Below are 15317 nucleotides of genomic sequence, written 5' to 3' on the forward strand. Positions count from 1 at the left end.
AAAAATAGTTGACATCTCTTCTGTGTGATTATTGCGCTGCTTCAACTGCTACCACAGGTTTTCTTACGGAGCCCCCCTGGTGCCAAGGTATGAGAAAAATAAAATTCATTGATACTCTGTTCCCTCAATTTAGTAATCCGTTCCCTCAATTTAGTAATTTTGTTTAGGAAACACGCAGGCTAATTGTAGCCAGTCCTGCTAGTACTGCTATATAATGATCAACCCCCTCGAACTACAGCAATATCGCCTTTCAGTTGAAAAAATGGGATGTAGGATATATCACGACATGACAATTTATACACAGAATTCACACGAGTAAGAATATAACATACAAATAGAATTTACTTCACTTGACAGATATATGTAGGTATACGGAGCCCCAGACATTTGCTAAACTGAGGGTACGGATTACTAAAGTGAGGGTACAGTTTACTAAACTGAGGGTACAGATGACTAAACTGAGGGTGCAGTTTACTAAACTGAGGGAACGGATTACTAAATTGAGGGAACAGATTATCAATGAATTTTATTTTTCTCATACCTTGGCACCAGGGGGGCTCCGTATTTTCTCTCTCGCTCTCTCTCTTTAAATCATAAAAGATAAATACTCAATGCGGTAATACTTAATTCTTCAGATGAAATGCGACCAGGATCCACTGGCCTGTAAAAATAGTTGGTAAATGAAAATGGCTGCGTTGTTCCAAAGACAACTAAAGTGTGGTACCCACATACAGATAATCTGCCTGAATTTGAGCACCCCCCCCCCTTTCAATCAAAGTAAGCAGGGGCCCGATATCTTAAAAAAAAAAAAAAAAAAAAAAAAAGATCCTGAGCCATTATCCTGTGGTGTGTTAGTGATTTTTTTCTCCCTGATCCTTGATGCTTCTGCCGACCATCGTAAATGTTGAATTATTATGAGGATTCCCACAAATCAGATACATTTTCATCTATCCATCCATCCATTGTCTGCACCGCTTATCCTCACAAGTGTCGCGGGGGCGTGCTGGAGCCTATCCCAGCTATCTTCGGGCGAGAGGCGGGGTACACCCTGAACCGGTCGCCAGCCAACTGCAGGGCACATAGAAACAAACAACCATTCACACCTAAGGGCAATTTAGAGTTTCCAATCAACCTACCAAGCGTGTTTTTGGGATGTGGGAGGTTACCGGATTGCCCGGAGAAAACCCACACAGGCACGGGGAGAACATGCAAACTCCATACAGACGGGGCGGGGATTTGAACCCTGGTCTTCAGAACTGTGAGGCAGATGTGCTAACCAGTCGTCCACCGTCCCGCCTTACATTTTCATTGTGTTTTACATTTCAAACAATACATGTTGAAATTTAAAAATATTATTTGATTCACACCTTTATCTACACCAAAACTGGGAGTACCCCAAAGCTCCTTCCTAGGTCCCCATTATTTTCAGTATGTTTTATATGAACGCATTTTAAGTGAATAATGCATGAAAAGGCAAAATCCAGCTACACAGGATGTTAATATACCAGATGATTGAAAAGTAACTCCCTATTTTAAGTACTTGTAATTTATTTCTGAACTATAATTCTTACAAGAAATGAATATGAGAAGAAAGTGTATTGCGTGGAGTTTTATTTAAAATTCGATATGGGTGCCAGCATTAGCCACCGGTTTCTCAAACTGCCTGGGAACCGCATTAACTGATTTCACAAAGAACTTTGTGGGATGGAAGACATAACTTCTAGTATTCACCCTTCAAGTTCTTCCAAAGTCATTGGTTTGATAGAACAACCAGTAATCATGGAACATACACAAAACATTTGAGAAAAATATTACAGCATATGACTAAATTATAAGTATTTTAAAATAGGGAGTTACTTTTCAATCACCCTGTATATTAAGGTGTTCAATTTGGCGCTGATTCTATCGTAAATGTCAAACCTGTTCAATATTTATGACTGCAAATTCTTATGGGTGTGATCATGCCAAGGTTAGATGATCCACAGACTCCATGATTGTGAAGTGAAACAGAACAATAGTCAATTAGGAAGCCACATTTCTACTACTCTTTCATCTCCTTCGTATCTTCCATCTATCGGGATGCCCTGTGGCACCGTACTGCCTCTCACAGGTCAGTCTTGGTACTACAACAGACATAGAGAACCGCTACTGTCGGTGGAGATATTCTTATGTGTGAGGTGTCCTGTGTTGCTGTTGTGGAGTACAACACACACTATAAAAACAGTGAGCACACACTTGCCAAATTTTTCCACATCATGTGTGGGTCTCGCACATTTTCAAAATCAGTTCAGATGTGAAAAATCGGTATGCGTGTACCCTGTTTAAGAGGTTCCAAGGCGTAGGAGTGGGGGGGGGGTCAGTGATGTGTGGAAGAGGGTGGTGGGGGAAGAACCAGACAGCACGTGAGAGATTGATCCCAGCTGGACCTTCACACTCCAGACCCTGTTCACCTGGGAAGAGGCAGGCGGCGTTTTCGGACGCCATGTTTTCCCCCGCTACGACGTCAACACTGACAAAGATTGACAGCTCAAAACATTGAAGCAAAGTATATCTTCTCCAAGGGGTTGAGGGGATGTTGTTTATCTACATGATTGTGCAGCTTTTCTTCATCAAACTCAAAGCACCGATGGAAGATCCCAAGCGTTTTTTTTTCTCTCTCTCAACTCTTTGCAGAACAAAACCCCAAAATAAAATCAGAACAATTCAATAATATGCATACACAAATTGCAAATTGCAGAAATAGAACACGTTGCATCCACCTGATTGTAAAGTCTATTTGTGTGTGTGTGTGTGTGTGTGTGTGTAGTGAGTGGAAGAAGAAAGAGGATGGATGGATGGAGCATAGCGGGCCGCTACGCATATGAGTCAGTTTACCCAGCATGCTTTGCGACGCGGGAAGGAGGGGTAGAGGGTGGTTGGGTGGGCGGGGTTGGTCAAGTGAGTCAGCCCTGTGAAGTGGTCCTTGATATGTCCACTAAAGAGCGAGGTAAAAATAATGTTGTCTATGCTGGGAATCTTCAACACAACATTTCACACCATACTGAAAAAATTAAGGATGTTTTTTTTTTTTTTTTTTCCTTTCTTGAGATTTTCCTGCAGTCAGTCTGTGCCAAAAGGTCCATTTAATGGTTCCTACGTCCTCAGCCCGTCTTCCGGGATTGACAGGATCGTTGGTTTCTTTTTTTTGTTTCTCGCCCTTTTAAAGGGTAGCTCTCCTACTCATCTAGTGTACAACCTTATAATGTCTTTAAATGTCGATAAACTCCTTTCCTTGTTCAACTTTTTTTCAACTTTTTTTTTCCTTACAAAATTCTTTACAAAATTATGAGAACAAACCAAAAGCATCAATGAAAAGCGGTGGAAGAAGAATAGAAGTAAGTGTTGCTGGTCACTCGTTTTGGGGGTCCCGTGGTTCTGAATTCCAGAACTTTGGATGGATGGTGAGGTGGGAGTAACGGAGAGTTGGGTGAGGGAAGGGAAAGTGTCGAGGAAGAGGTGGGGTCACACCAACAAGCATCCACTCCGTCCTCGGCGCCCGCCGGGGGCGGTGTGGGGGGAGGGCCCCCCAGAGACCCCCGGCTGGCCCTCCCCGGACCGTCACTCTGCTCGGTGTAACGTCAGACCTCCACTGACTGGATCTGGTTCATCTGGGCCCGCATCATCTGGACGCTGTTGAGTATCTTCTTCTGATGGCCCGCTAACGTCACGCCCACCCGTAGGATGTCACTGTTGCAGTTAGAAAACCGTTTTATCAGGATGTATCAGGACTCGGAGGTCACTTTGTTGGGTACATCAGCGAAGAGCAGATAACATATAGTGTATAGCAACACTCAATTACGAATAAGTCATGCTAGCAATGTAGCAGCTGTGGCTAACATTGTTTTTTTTTCATAAAGTGAACCTTTGTACAGTGGACATCTTGTGCATGTTCACATGAGAGAGGACTACTGAAATATTATTCATTTACCATATTGTCAGCCCCCCAACAAACAGACTGTCACTTACTCCATCGTCATCTGGGAAACCACGTCGAAAGTGGTGAAGTCAGAGTTGGCAAAGTTGTCCTTGTATTGGCCCATCTTGATGGCGTCCAGCCACTCGTCCACCGTGCTGAAGCTGGAGAAGTCCGGGATGCTGCGGTCCAGCAGAGGCAGATGCACACTGAGATAGGGGGGTGGGGTGGTGTGGTGGGGGGGGCACACAGGCAGGATGCATTAGGATGAATGATGGCGGAAATGTGATGGCTCTTCACATCGCAGTAGTTACGCGGACCACCTGCGACTGCTTCTGGAGCCGCTGGTTGCATCACGTTCTCACGGCCTGGGGAACAATCCCGCAGGCCCCATTCATCAAACTACGTTTTCCAAACTCATTTCCTTCTAAAATGGATTTTCCAAATGAGGTGCTGAGCTTTTTAGGAAGGCAGCGTTCTTTCTACTGGACGTGTGTGGAAAATCGGGAATGTTTTGGATGTGCACAAGGGCCTCAATTCTGGATTAACATTTGTCGTTCGTGGGAAGGATTTGAAAGAGTTCTAAAAACCAAAACTGCATTCTTCTCGATCAGTAACCACATTCACACTGGCCATCAGAGCCAGCTTTTTCTCGGCTCGCTGTCCATTGTGTAATATACTCATGCAGGATGGGTGGAAGGAAGTCGACTCGCAAATTTGCCGGCTTCTGACGTAGTATCAGAGGCGTAACACAGTTTGTGTCTAAGTGGCTGCGACCAAAGTATGAGGTTTAACACCCTCGAGTCACCACCCGTGCCCCTTTGTGTTGAAAACAACTGTGGCTAACGTTCCCATGCATCTAGTTTTCTGAATGCGTGAAGCACCAATGGCTCACCAATGTTCGGCTTTGGCGACTTCCGTTTGAAAGGGACGGACGGATGAATAACAGTCTCTCCCGTCACGCCTCAAATGCACCAATTCGATGAGAAGGCAGTGTATACAGGGCTCATGATGCACTACGTACTCAGGACAAACGTTTTGACACGCACATTTGCTGATTTCCGACAGCAATGTGGCCTGTGAGTAAGGGGTCACAACCAGAATGTGACGTTTAACACTCGAGACTCATTGCCCATGCACGTTTGTGAAGAAAGCGATTCGTCGACGTCCCCACACGTCCCGTTATCCAAATATGTGAAGCCACAGTGGCTGTGTGAATGCACACTTCAGCGAGTTCTGTCTGAAAGGGACAGGCAAACCAAATGCCTACCTGTCGTTATGTCTCCGATGCACCAGTTTGCCAGCAAGGCAGTGTGAAATGGGGGAGTGTTTCTCAATTGATTTTTTTTTTATTAAGGACCAATACCCCCTCAAAAACAACTGCGTCATCCTACTCTCCAAATACCCATTAACAAAAGGATGATATACTTCATCAGCTGTATACAGTGGAATGGCAGGAATAGAATGTTTAGACAGTAAAACAATATGGAAATTGATCTAGAATTCCTCTGGAAATTGGGTTCAAGGGTAGATCAACACAAAAAAAGTGATTTGGTAATTTTTTTTCCCTCACTATTTTTTGTGTTTGTAGCTTCTCACAAGGTTATCATTGATAATAAGCCAACAAACAAATTGGTAATGATGACAGTGGAACTAAAGAAGGAACTCTTTGCCAAAAGTTCTCATCAAAGATAATAAAATATTTAGAATTAACACAGGCAAGTCACTCATAGGCCACTCAGGGTTTCTTGGTGTCTGCAAACCACACTTGAGAAAAAAAGACTTCAAGAGTCTGTGATGTCAAAACAAAAAACAAAACAACTGACACTGAAGCACCCAATTCTTTAAGTGGTCTGACTCACCCTGAGGATAACGGGGTCATGGCCTTCAAGGTGTTGGGATTGCGGATCATCTTGTCCAGATTGTTGACGATTTGACTGAATTTAGGCCGGTTGTTGCGGTCCTTCTGCCAGCAATCCAGCATGAGCTGGTGCAGCGCGCTAGGACAGTCCATGGGGGGCGGCAGCCGGTAGTCCTGCTCAATAGCGTTGATGACCTGAAGAGATGGGGGATACAGAAGGGACATTTGACAACAAGAGACACACAAAAGGACGACACAGATAAAAAGCCAGGAGAAAAGCCAAGAAAACGCTGTCTTTGATGGGGAGTGTGAAAACAGCTTTTGTTTGTGTGGTGTTCCAAAAGGAGACACCAGACTTACAACTCACTACACCCTGCATTGTATGTGCTGTCATTAAAGAGATGTTATTTCTATTTGCTATGTCATCCAGACTCTCCTGTGCTAGCAGGGGTGACATCACATTGGCCTCAAAAGTGTGAACCGGTAATTGATTGCTTGCTCGGTTGATTAGGGGCACACTATGGTGGCGCTTGGTTAACTGTGCGGAACGACGTGGAATGATGCACAATCTCATCCCTGTTAATTACGGGGGGGCATTAAAGAAGCCCCAATTCAAAACCAGATTAATCTCATTCAGGAGACGTCCAAATAAGGACCCCAATGGAGAACAGGTGCTATCTGGAACTACTAATAAGATAGCAGCTGAGGTCCTCTGTCCTCTCTTAGCACATTAGCGTTCTCACATTCAATTTCAAAATATTCTCATTGTCTCCACACTCGGTCCTCCATAATTTGCACTCTTCCCACCACTACCCAGAGGGAGAAATTGAGGCTCCAGTCGAGAGCAGAAATTGTCTACTGAGCGCCGCTGAGCATTTTCAAATAATCTGATTATATCTGTGCGGTGGCTGGATGGATTTATCACATGAAAGCCACACTGCTGTTTGGAGCAATGATGGGCCACATTGCTGCGACTGTAAAACGGAGGTCCGATATTAAATATGTTTGCTGGAGTGGGCGTAGTAAATGCTTGTAGATGAGCACAGCTACTCACGTCTTGATTGGTCATGTCCCAGTAGGGCCTCTCCCCGTACGACATGACTTCCCACATGACGATCCCGTAGCTCCACACATCGCTGGCTGAGGTGAACTTCCTGTACTGGATGGCTTCGGGCGCTGTCCACCGGATTGGGATCTTCCCACCCTGCGCGCACAAAATGTAAAAGTATTAGCGTAGATGGTAATTTAAACTGGGATGTGGATGCACTAAAACACCTGGGAGCAAAACATTTCAAAAGAAATACAGGAAGAGGACAAAGAGGGTGGGGAGCAGTTTACAAGGTAGAAGAGCATGAGTGGAAATGTAAAAGATAATTACATGTTTTAAAATGCACAACAATTATGATGAAAAACAATCTTAAAAACATATTCGAGCTGTGGCATACCTCAAGACTCCATCCCGAGTCCCATCTAATTATACTTACACTCTAATTACTTCCACCAATGAGGTTTTCATAATTTCTTTCTTCGTTAGTCAGTGTAATAAATAGCTACCTCCTAGATTATCACAGGACCTTGAGCAACCGTGAGGACACACGATGAAGAACACGTTTGATTTTCTTGAGGATCTAATATTTTTCAACATTGGAATTATGAGAAAATCATGAGAAAATACAGATCCATACAAGAGCATCTCTGAAAGTGTATTATCAGGCGCTTATCCAAATAAGGATGGTTCAGCCTTGGTATAAGTCAGCATGCTCCTGAGTGTCTTTCTATCTTATTTAGATTTCTTTCCCCATCAAATCAATTGATTGGCAAAATTGGTGTGAGGGGATGATACAGTATTTTATAACTTTTTAGGGGGTCATACTGAGTGAATTTGGGAATGTCGTGTTGGGGACGCCCTAAAATACATAAGATTGAGGCCCCCAAAATAGCGATGCATCAGCGGAAGAATAATAATAAACGAGGGTGCTGTTTCTCACCAGGGCACTGGTGTAGGTGGGGTCTGATGTGTCATCTTCCAGGAAGCGTGAGAGGCCAAAGTCAGACACCTTGCACACCAAGTTGCTGTTGACGAGGATGTTGCGGGCAGCCAGGTCACGGTGCACATAATTCATGTCAGCCAGGTACTTCATGCCCGAGGCGATGCCCCGCAGCATTCCCACTAGCTGGATTACGGTGAACTGGCCGTCGTTTTGCTGGATGGAACACACGACAACGCAAAACGTCACAAAATAACAGGCACTGGGTCAGACAGTAATGTACACTCACAAGCATGTTCCCGCTAAAGAATGATGACAATTATAATGTAATGATATGTTTAAATATTACTATTAACACTTCACTCAAAGGGCATATATGGAAAATATTTTGTGTCCTTTATACAAATAGTTGGATCTCTGCTGTGCCTGCCCACCTAACAATAGTGAAATTAAACAATCAGATAAATCTTTTGTTATTTGCCTCTTTCTGAAAATGTGTCCTCACAGTTCGGCTAGTTTGCATAAAAAACAGCCCACATGAGTTTCTCCGCCCATGAGTCGGAAGCTTGGTTAGGTAAAGCTCCAGAGCCACTTTCAAGTGATGGCTGGACTGCACGGAAGCAGACACTGAATTCAAAAGGTTTGTAGAGCTGCAGTGTTAGCACAGATTAGCTAACAGCGTTACCAGCATTAGTTTCCCATAAGCGGCACATACTAGAATGTTGGGTTAAATTGTCGACGCGGGAGCCATTTCTCACCGGGGCACTGAAAAACAATCTTCAAGATCTTCCAACTGTGGCGTACCTTAAAGCTCCACACTGCACAGCGTTAGTTTCCCATAAGCGGCACATATTAGAATGTTGGGTTAAATTGTCGACGCGGGAGCCATTTCTTACCAGGGCACTGAAAAACAATCTTCAAGATCTTCCAACTGTGGTGTACCTCAAAGCTCCATTCTGAATCCCATCCAATTAATACTCACTAGGTTTTCAACAACAACATGCGACATGAGATTATTTGTGTTTGGTGACATGTCCGCGCATGATTCACGACGCTAATTGATTTGGCTTGGTGAAGTGGTAAAATACAATAAATGCAAAATACTATCTAATTTTTCATCAGCACTTGCCTTATGGTGGGGGTTTATAATTAAATTAGTCAGTTGTGCCTTCACACTAGCACTATTCATTTGCAGTCTGGATGCATGAAAAAAAGTTGCTAGATTTGTTGATAGTCGTTTAGAAAAAAAAAATGACTAGAGTGGTCAGAAAAGTCAGTGAATGTAGCGATCACGTCAAGAAGGAGTAACCCTCCCTTTGTCGCAATGCCCTAGCTCTGCTCCGTTGTCATGGTTACAAAAGCCACAGTCGGCATTTGTGTGAGACAGAACCACCCCCCAAAAACCAAATGATTACAACCAGACTGGGACAAGTGGATATTAAATGTGCTTTATCCCTTGTGTATTTTCATGAAAGAATGTCAGAGACCTTTTTTTGCTTTAAATTGTAAAAAGATTTAAAAATAAATTTCTCCTCTAAGAGTCACATAAGAAGGGCAAAATGTTATTATTGGATGGAGTTAGAGCGTGCTGGTGGATCAAATGTTGATTTTTCCTGACAACTACTATAAAAATGATTTAAAATCTCAGTCATACTACATTACGGTCATTATTATGATTATTTATGACACTTTATCATCACCAGAAACCAAATCCATCAAAGTTCAGCGCGCAAAGATTACTATCATATATGCCATAAAAAAGGCACCACAAGACAGAAAGCAAGAGAGAAGTTTGTCTTTAAGTGCTCTCTGCAGGCCGAGCCACCGTTAAGCTCGGTCTGGAGGCCTGTCTACAGCTGTTCACCCCCCACCTCCACCATTTGATAAAGTGCTTTAACGCGGCGTGCGTGGTGTCTGGAGCAAGCGGTGCAGCTGTGCAGCACCGCCCCCCCCAAGTACCTCGCCACCACAGATTTTTGGATATCTGCATTTTACTTGAGTATTTATTTTTCTGATAACTTTTTACTTTTACTCCCTACATTTGAAATCAGACACAATGTATGTACTTTCTACTCCTTGCTTTGTCAAAATAGGGTCATTACTTTTCTCAACCTCCGTGATTGACGACAGTAACGTAAAAAAAGAGAGCTGCGGTTGAGATCTTGGGGTCTTATAAGGTGTTCAAAACAGGTACACCGGCGACATAGAGGAACTCGAACCGAGGGGCATTAACGACAGCGGCAACAGATTTGGAGAAGCAAGATATTCCCCATCCATAGCATTATTCCAGAAAATTGTTTGATGTTGTCGGGTACAAGAATGACCCATGGTGAATGCATTGTCTTGTGCAAGCCTTGAAACCACCAGCTTTCAAAAAATTCTGTCTAATCTGAAAAAGCACATATAACCGAGGTGCGCTTTTTTCAGTTGTTATAATTAGCTAATTGAGCACTTATTGTTAGCTAACACTGCTTTAATAGTATGAAAGTCGCACCAATGCTCACTAGCTCCTAAACAACAACATGCACTTTTATTTATTTATTTTTTTTAGTACAAATACGTAAGTAAGTTAACAAAAGAGGGAAACTATTTTGTTTGTAGAGACATTTTTAATGTTCTCGTTGTGCCAAGTTAGCAAAACGGGTATTGCATATAATTGACAGTAAAAATAAATGTTTACCTTTAATTACGTATAGGAGTAGAATAAGTACTTGTACTTTTGCCGTTCTTTTTTACCATCTCTGGCCACCGTTTATATATACACTGTATTTTGGAAAGATAGCACAATGAAAATTATACTTTTTTTAAAAATTATATTTTGTATGCTACATTTTAAAATTCTATTTTAAAACGCAAAAAACATATTTTGTTTTAACTTATTCACTTCAGTATCGAAGTTCAATCATTACTTCTATTTTTACAAGATTTTTTTCCTCAAGTTTGTGTACTTCTACTTAAGCACAGAGTGTGAGCACATTTTCCCACCTCGGCCCGCCGTGCCGATTCCGGAGGATGGCGCTCGTGAGGGAGGGAACGCGGGCGTCCATATTAGCAGTCTGCGCCAGTGCTCCAGTAGCCTACTTGTCTTTCACGCTTTGCTGCTCGTTAGCCTCGCCTCACGCTTCTCCTCACGTCACGTCGAAAGCTCCCCGTGCCGGCGATTAAGCGTCATACATTATGCATGGCACCCACCCTGGCAATTACACATTATGTGCCGCCCTTTGCGTGGACTTTCATCGCCGTGATGCTTGCAAAAAATACCTGCCCGGCTTGCCTCAAACTCGCCGGAGTGACCTCAGAGAAAACACAAACGTGAGGTGTTGCTTTGTTGACACAACGTGCAGGTCAAATTTACCCAAGTAAAAAACTAAAAAGATTAAAGATAATTTTTTTTTATATGACTTAAGAAGTGTAATCTACATATATAATGAAACGGCTTCATTATCCAGAATAGAAAAGGAGTCTCGTGGAAATGTATCACTCAGATGAGTTCTTTTTCACATAAAATAAACCAAAAATGTTTAGCATGGGATTTTTTTTCCCTCACATAATTTAAAAATACATTTGGTATTTTAAGCGTGCCAAGTTGATTTATTCATTCTTTTTTTCAATTCTTAAGTGTAACCTAGTATTTTAACTGTCCATTTAACAAAGAACACTTTTTTATATCTCATTATTAACGCCATCACTTCCCTTTCAATAAATATTTATAATTTATAGTTGCCAACAGAAGTGACGTCATCCCCAAGTCCGGGTTAAAAACGATTCTTTTTTCTCATGCTTTTTAGAGCATTAGCACTTTTAAATGACCTTTCTTGCACTGTACGCTGTTTTAATTGTATTTTTATGTTTCTCTTTGTTTTACATGTTTCTAAAAAGTCTTTTTTTCCCTGTTTTTGCCGCATTGCATCACGTGACGGACGAATTGGTTCTTCTCCTCGCTCACCCTGAGGAAGGAGTCCAGAGATCCGTTCTCCATGAACTCTGTGACGATCATGACGGGACTGCTCTTGGTGACCACGCCCTCCAGGCGGATGACGTTGGGATGGTCGAACTGCCCCATGATGCTGGCCTCACTGAGGAAGTCCCGCCGCTGCTTCTCCGTGTAGCCCGTCTTCAGCGTTTTGATGGCTACGAACATCTCTCGCTTGCCGGGCAGCTTCAGGTTTCCGCTGCACACCTCGCCGAACTCTCCTGCGGGCACGGGCAAGCCAACACGTTTGTCCCGCGTCGACGGGCGAGATTGATTTGATTTAGATTTTGTTTTCACCTCGCATCTCATTACCTGCACCGATGACCTGCTCGATCTTCACGCAGGATATATCAATCTCCTTGGCGAACTCCCTCACGGCCTCGTTGGGGTCCTCATATGTGAACGGATCAATATAGATCTTCATTCCTGGAGTCACTTGGAAAACAGGGAGAGAGACACTAACATATCTGGTTCCTGCACGTTGAAGAATTCAGTCGGAAACAGGCTTGTATCATGCATTGCTGCTACCTGCTGGACCAGAGAGGAACATTCTTGATTGGAACCTCCAAATTTCATGGATTTCCAAGCAGGATGGAAGTTTTTTTAGGGGAGGGGTGTTACATTTATTCACAACAGAGGAGCAAAAGCGGTGTACAAATTTTCTGATAATCAGGCCGAATTTGAGCACTTATCCTTCCCTGCAATCAAAGACAGCAAACGGCGGATGAAACAGTGACTCAGAAAATATTGTATTACTGATGTTGTACTTTTTAGTATTTTTTTCTTTTTAGTATTTTTTTCACTGATGTTGTAAAAGTACAACATCAGTGAAAAAAATACCAATTTGCTTGCTAAAAATTGTCACATGAGAAAAATAAGAATTTCAAAGACCCTGTAGAAGGAATTCCGTGATTTGTTTCTACATACATTGTTCAAGTTTGAAGATAATTGCTGAAAACACGTGCAAAGACTGAGAACTATGTTGTACTGAATTGAGGACACTTTTTTTTTTTTTTTACACAGCAAGACTGGAAAATAAATATTAAAGTAATCGATTAGTCGACGTTGACTCAACTATCATAGTCGTTTAGCCTCATCGTGCCACTAGTGGTCCAGGAAAATGAAGTGTACTTGCTGTACTGCACTACACATGAAAATCCATCCTTTCTCAATATCGCTTATCCTGTTCAGGGGCGCTGGAGCTCATCCCAGCTGACTTCGAGCGAAAGGCGGACTACAACCTGAACTGGTCGCCAGTCAGTCGCAGGGCACATATAGACACGGGGTACTATTCGTACTCGCATTCACACCGTCACTGAGTGGGAACTGAACCCACCCTGCCCGCACCAAAGTCAGCCGAATGCACCACAACACCATCAGTGACTAGGAAAGGGTTAGCATCTGTCATTTATTTTGGGGGGGTGGGGGGGGTGGAGGAATCATCTGAATGCTTGCAGACGTGCTCCATTGGAGCTTGGAGGCTGCGAGCTCATTTAGCCAGCAAGGACACGGCCCCTTCAGGCCTCTTAGCAGTAATAATGTGCGATGAAGGTTGAAATATAAATATATATTTGTGTTGTCTCCCGTGGGCTGTTATCACAGTGGAGCGGCTCACTCACCTCTCGCTCTCACCTAAGCCCCACTGCCAGGTAAATTGGCTTAATGTGGCCTTTAACGGTCTGCCGAATGAAACGTTGCAGAGTTTGAAATCCGATTATTTGCCTCTCACCTCCGTGTCGGGCCCACAGGCTGCTCGAGTGGACGTGGGGCTCGTGCCCGGGCCGCTGCGGAGCCACGAGAGGCTCGCAATGTCAGATGGAGGGAATCTAGCCGCGCACTGAATCGTTTCTCTCTGTACACACGCTGAAATTTTTACACTGCAGGTCCAAGTGCCCAATTCCAATTGAATGCAAATATCCATCTATTTCCATGTACATTACAAGTGATACATAGCTGATATGACTGTGGTTATGTTCTTCCAAATTTTGACCAAGTCATGATTTTAAAAGAATGAAGTATAAATTTAAGGGGATTTTTTATTATTATTTTTTTTAAAAAGAAAAAGTAATAACTTCAAAAAGATTATATTGTCATTTTGTGAAAATGAAAAATAAAAATGAAAAAAAAGTCATTTTAAAAACCTGTATTCACATTCTGATTTTTATTCCGATCTGAAAATGTCGATTTCATGCATACTTTCTTGTATTTACGCTGCCATGATGCATATCTCAAATGTAATTTTAACTCCTAATGTTAACATTAAAAAGTCACAATCTGAAAAGATTAAGAAAGGCTGCCATTGTACAAAAAGGTGTAATTTTCAAAAGAAACAAAGTCATACATTTTACAAGAAAAAGTAACACTTTAAAAAGAATTACATTGTAATTAAAAAAAAATGTTTTTTTTTTTACTTTCTTACTGTTAAAAGAACGTTTTTTTTTTTTTTTTTACAAAGAAATATCTTAATTTTAAAAAGCAGTAAGTTGTAATTTTTATGAGAAGAATACGTATCTTTTAGGAGGAAAAAGTCAGAATTTTATAAGCATTATTTGGTCATTTTATGAGAAGAAATATCTAATTCTCGCCCCCCAAAAACAAAAAATCATAAATTTAAGTTTTAACTACATTTGGAAGACTATGAATATTTCATGCGGTTTTCTTTTGCACTGCCATGACACATATCCCAAATGTGCCACTTTTGTCACCGTGCAGCATAAATCCAGCCCAAGATGCGCACTAGCTAACCTTAACTAACAGCATCATCATTTAATACGGAACCAGTTATGACCTTTTAAAGCCGTGTTTACCTTTAAAGCATGGCACACACCCAAAAAAAAATTAAGACCCACTTAAAATTTTAATAAATTGCAGCATTTCTAATATGAAGAAGCCAAAACGTCTTCAGTGGCGATCTTGAGGATTTATTCTCGCTTTATTACCCCCAATAAGTTGCGCGGTGGAGGCTTTACGTCGAGTCGAAGAGCCTTTTGAATATTTTATCAGTGGCAAATGACTCGCGTGGCATTAGCTCGCTAATGCCGTTATAACGTGAGCGAGGGGCTGACCTACTTCCACAATAAAGGCTCGAGTTAACGATGAGAACGTGGACCACGGGCACAAACGTGGACGTTAAACCCTCCCTCCGACAACAGGCGGGATTACTCGCCGGAAAGCCGGGGTGGGGCTTTCGGTGGGGAGATGGTAGCCATGGAGACAGGTGTGCAAAGGCGTGAGGCGGGATCGCTGACGGCGGCCGACGGTGTGAGACGGTAGCCATGGTGACAGGTGTTCCAGAAGAAGGGGAGGGGTTTCCGGGGCGCAGTGTTCAACGCAGTAAACGAGGCCCCCGGGGAAAGTGGGGGGTGGTTTACTCACTGTGGCCGCTGGTGTAGTGCTGCAGCTTGTCCGTGTACTCGGAATCGGCCCTGTCGAAGCCACGCCTTCTGGGGGAGAGACAAAGAACTCTAGTGCTGGTGGAAAGACAGAGTGGAGGGAAGGGGTGGGGGTACATGCTCCCCCCAACCCCCCTCCCCCCACACCCAA

At 42.9% G+C, this 15317-nt stretch overlaps 1 protein-coding gene across 4 annotated transcripts in view; it reads right to left on the reverse strand.

Moving 5' to 3' along the window:
- Positions 1-572: 572 nt before the first annotated feature.
- The window catches only part of ephb2b (eph receptor B2b), a 134982-nt gene continuing 120237 nt past the window's right edge, over positions 573-15317 (reverse strand). The window contains exons 9-16 of one of the 4 annotated variants that reach the window (XM_061687166.1): positions 15150-15214; positions 12087-12200; positions 11748-11995; positions 7802-8017; positions 6868-7017; positions 5815-6008; positions 4006-4161; positions 573-3726 (exon numbers count right to left, since the gene is read on the reverse strand). In XM_061687166.1, coding sequence (XP_061543150.1) covers positions 3618-3726; positions 4006-4161; positions 5815-6008; positions 6868-7017; positions 7802-8017; positions 11748-11995; positions 12087-12200; positions 15150-15214 — 1252 coding nt within the window. In that variant the 3' untranslated portion in view covers positions 573-3617. Of the gene's footprint in view, positions 3727-4005; positions 4162-5814; positions 6009-6867; positions 7018-7801; positions 8018-11747; positions 11996-12086; positions 12210-15149; positions 15218-15317 lie in introns of all 4 variants that reach the window. The other 3 variants (XM_061687164.1, XM_061687165.1, XM_061687163.1) reach the window with 3 other exon arrangements.

The sequence above is a fragment of the Phycodurus eques genome, chromosome 10, assembly GCF_024500275.1.
Source record: "Phycodurus eques isolate BA_2022a chromosome 10, UOR_Pequ_1.1, whole genome shotgun sequence".
Lineage (NCBI taxonomy): Eukaryota > Metazoa > Chordata > Actinopteri > Syngnathiformes > Syngnathidae > Phycodurus > Phycodurus eques.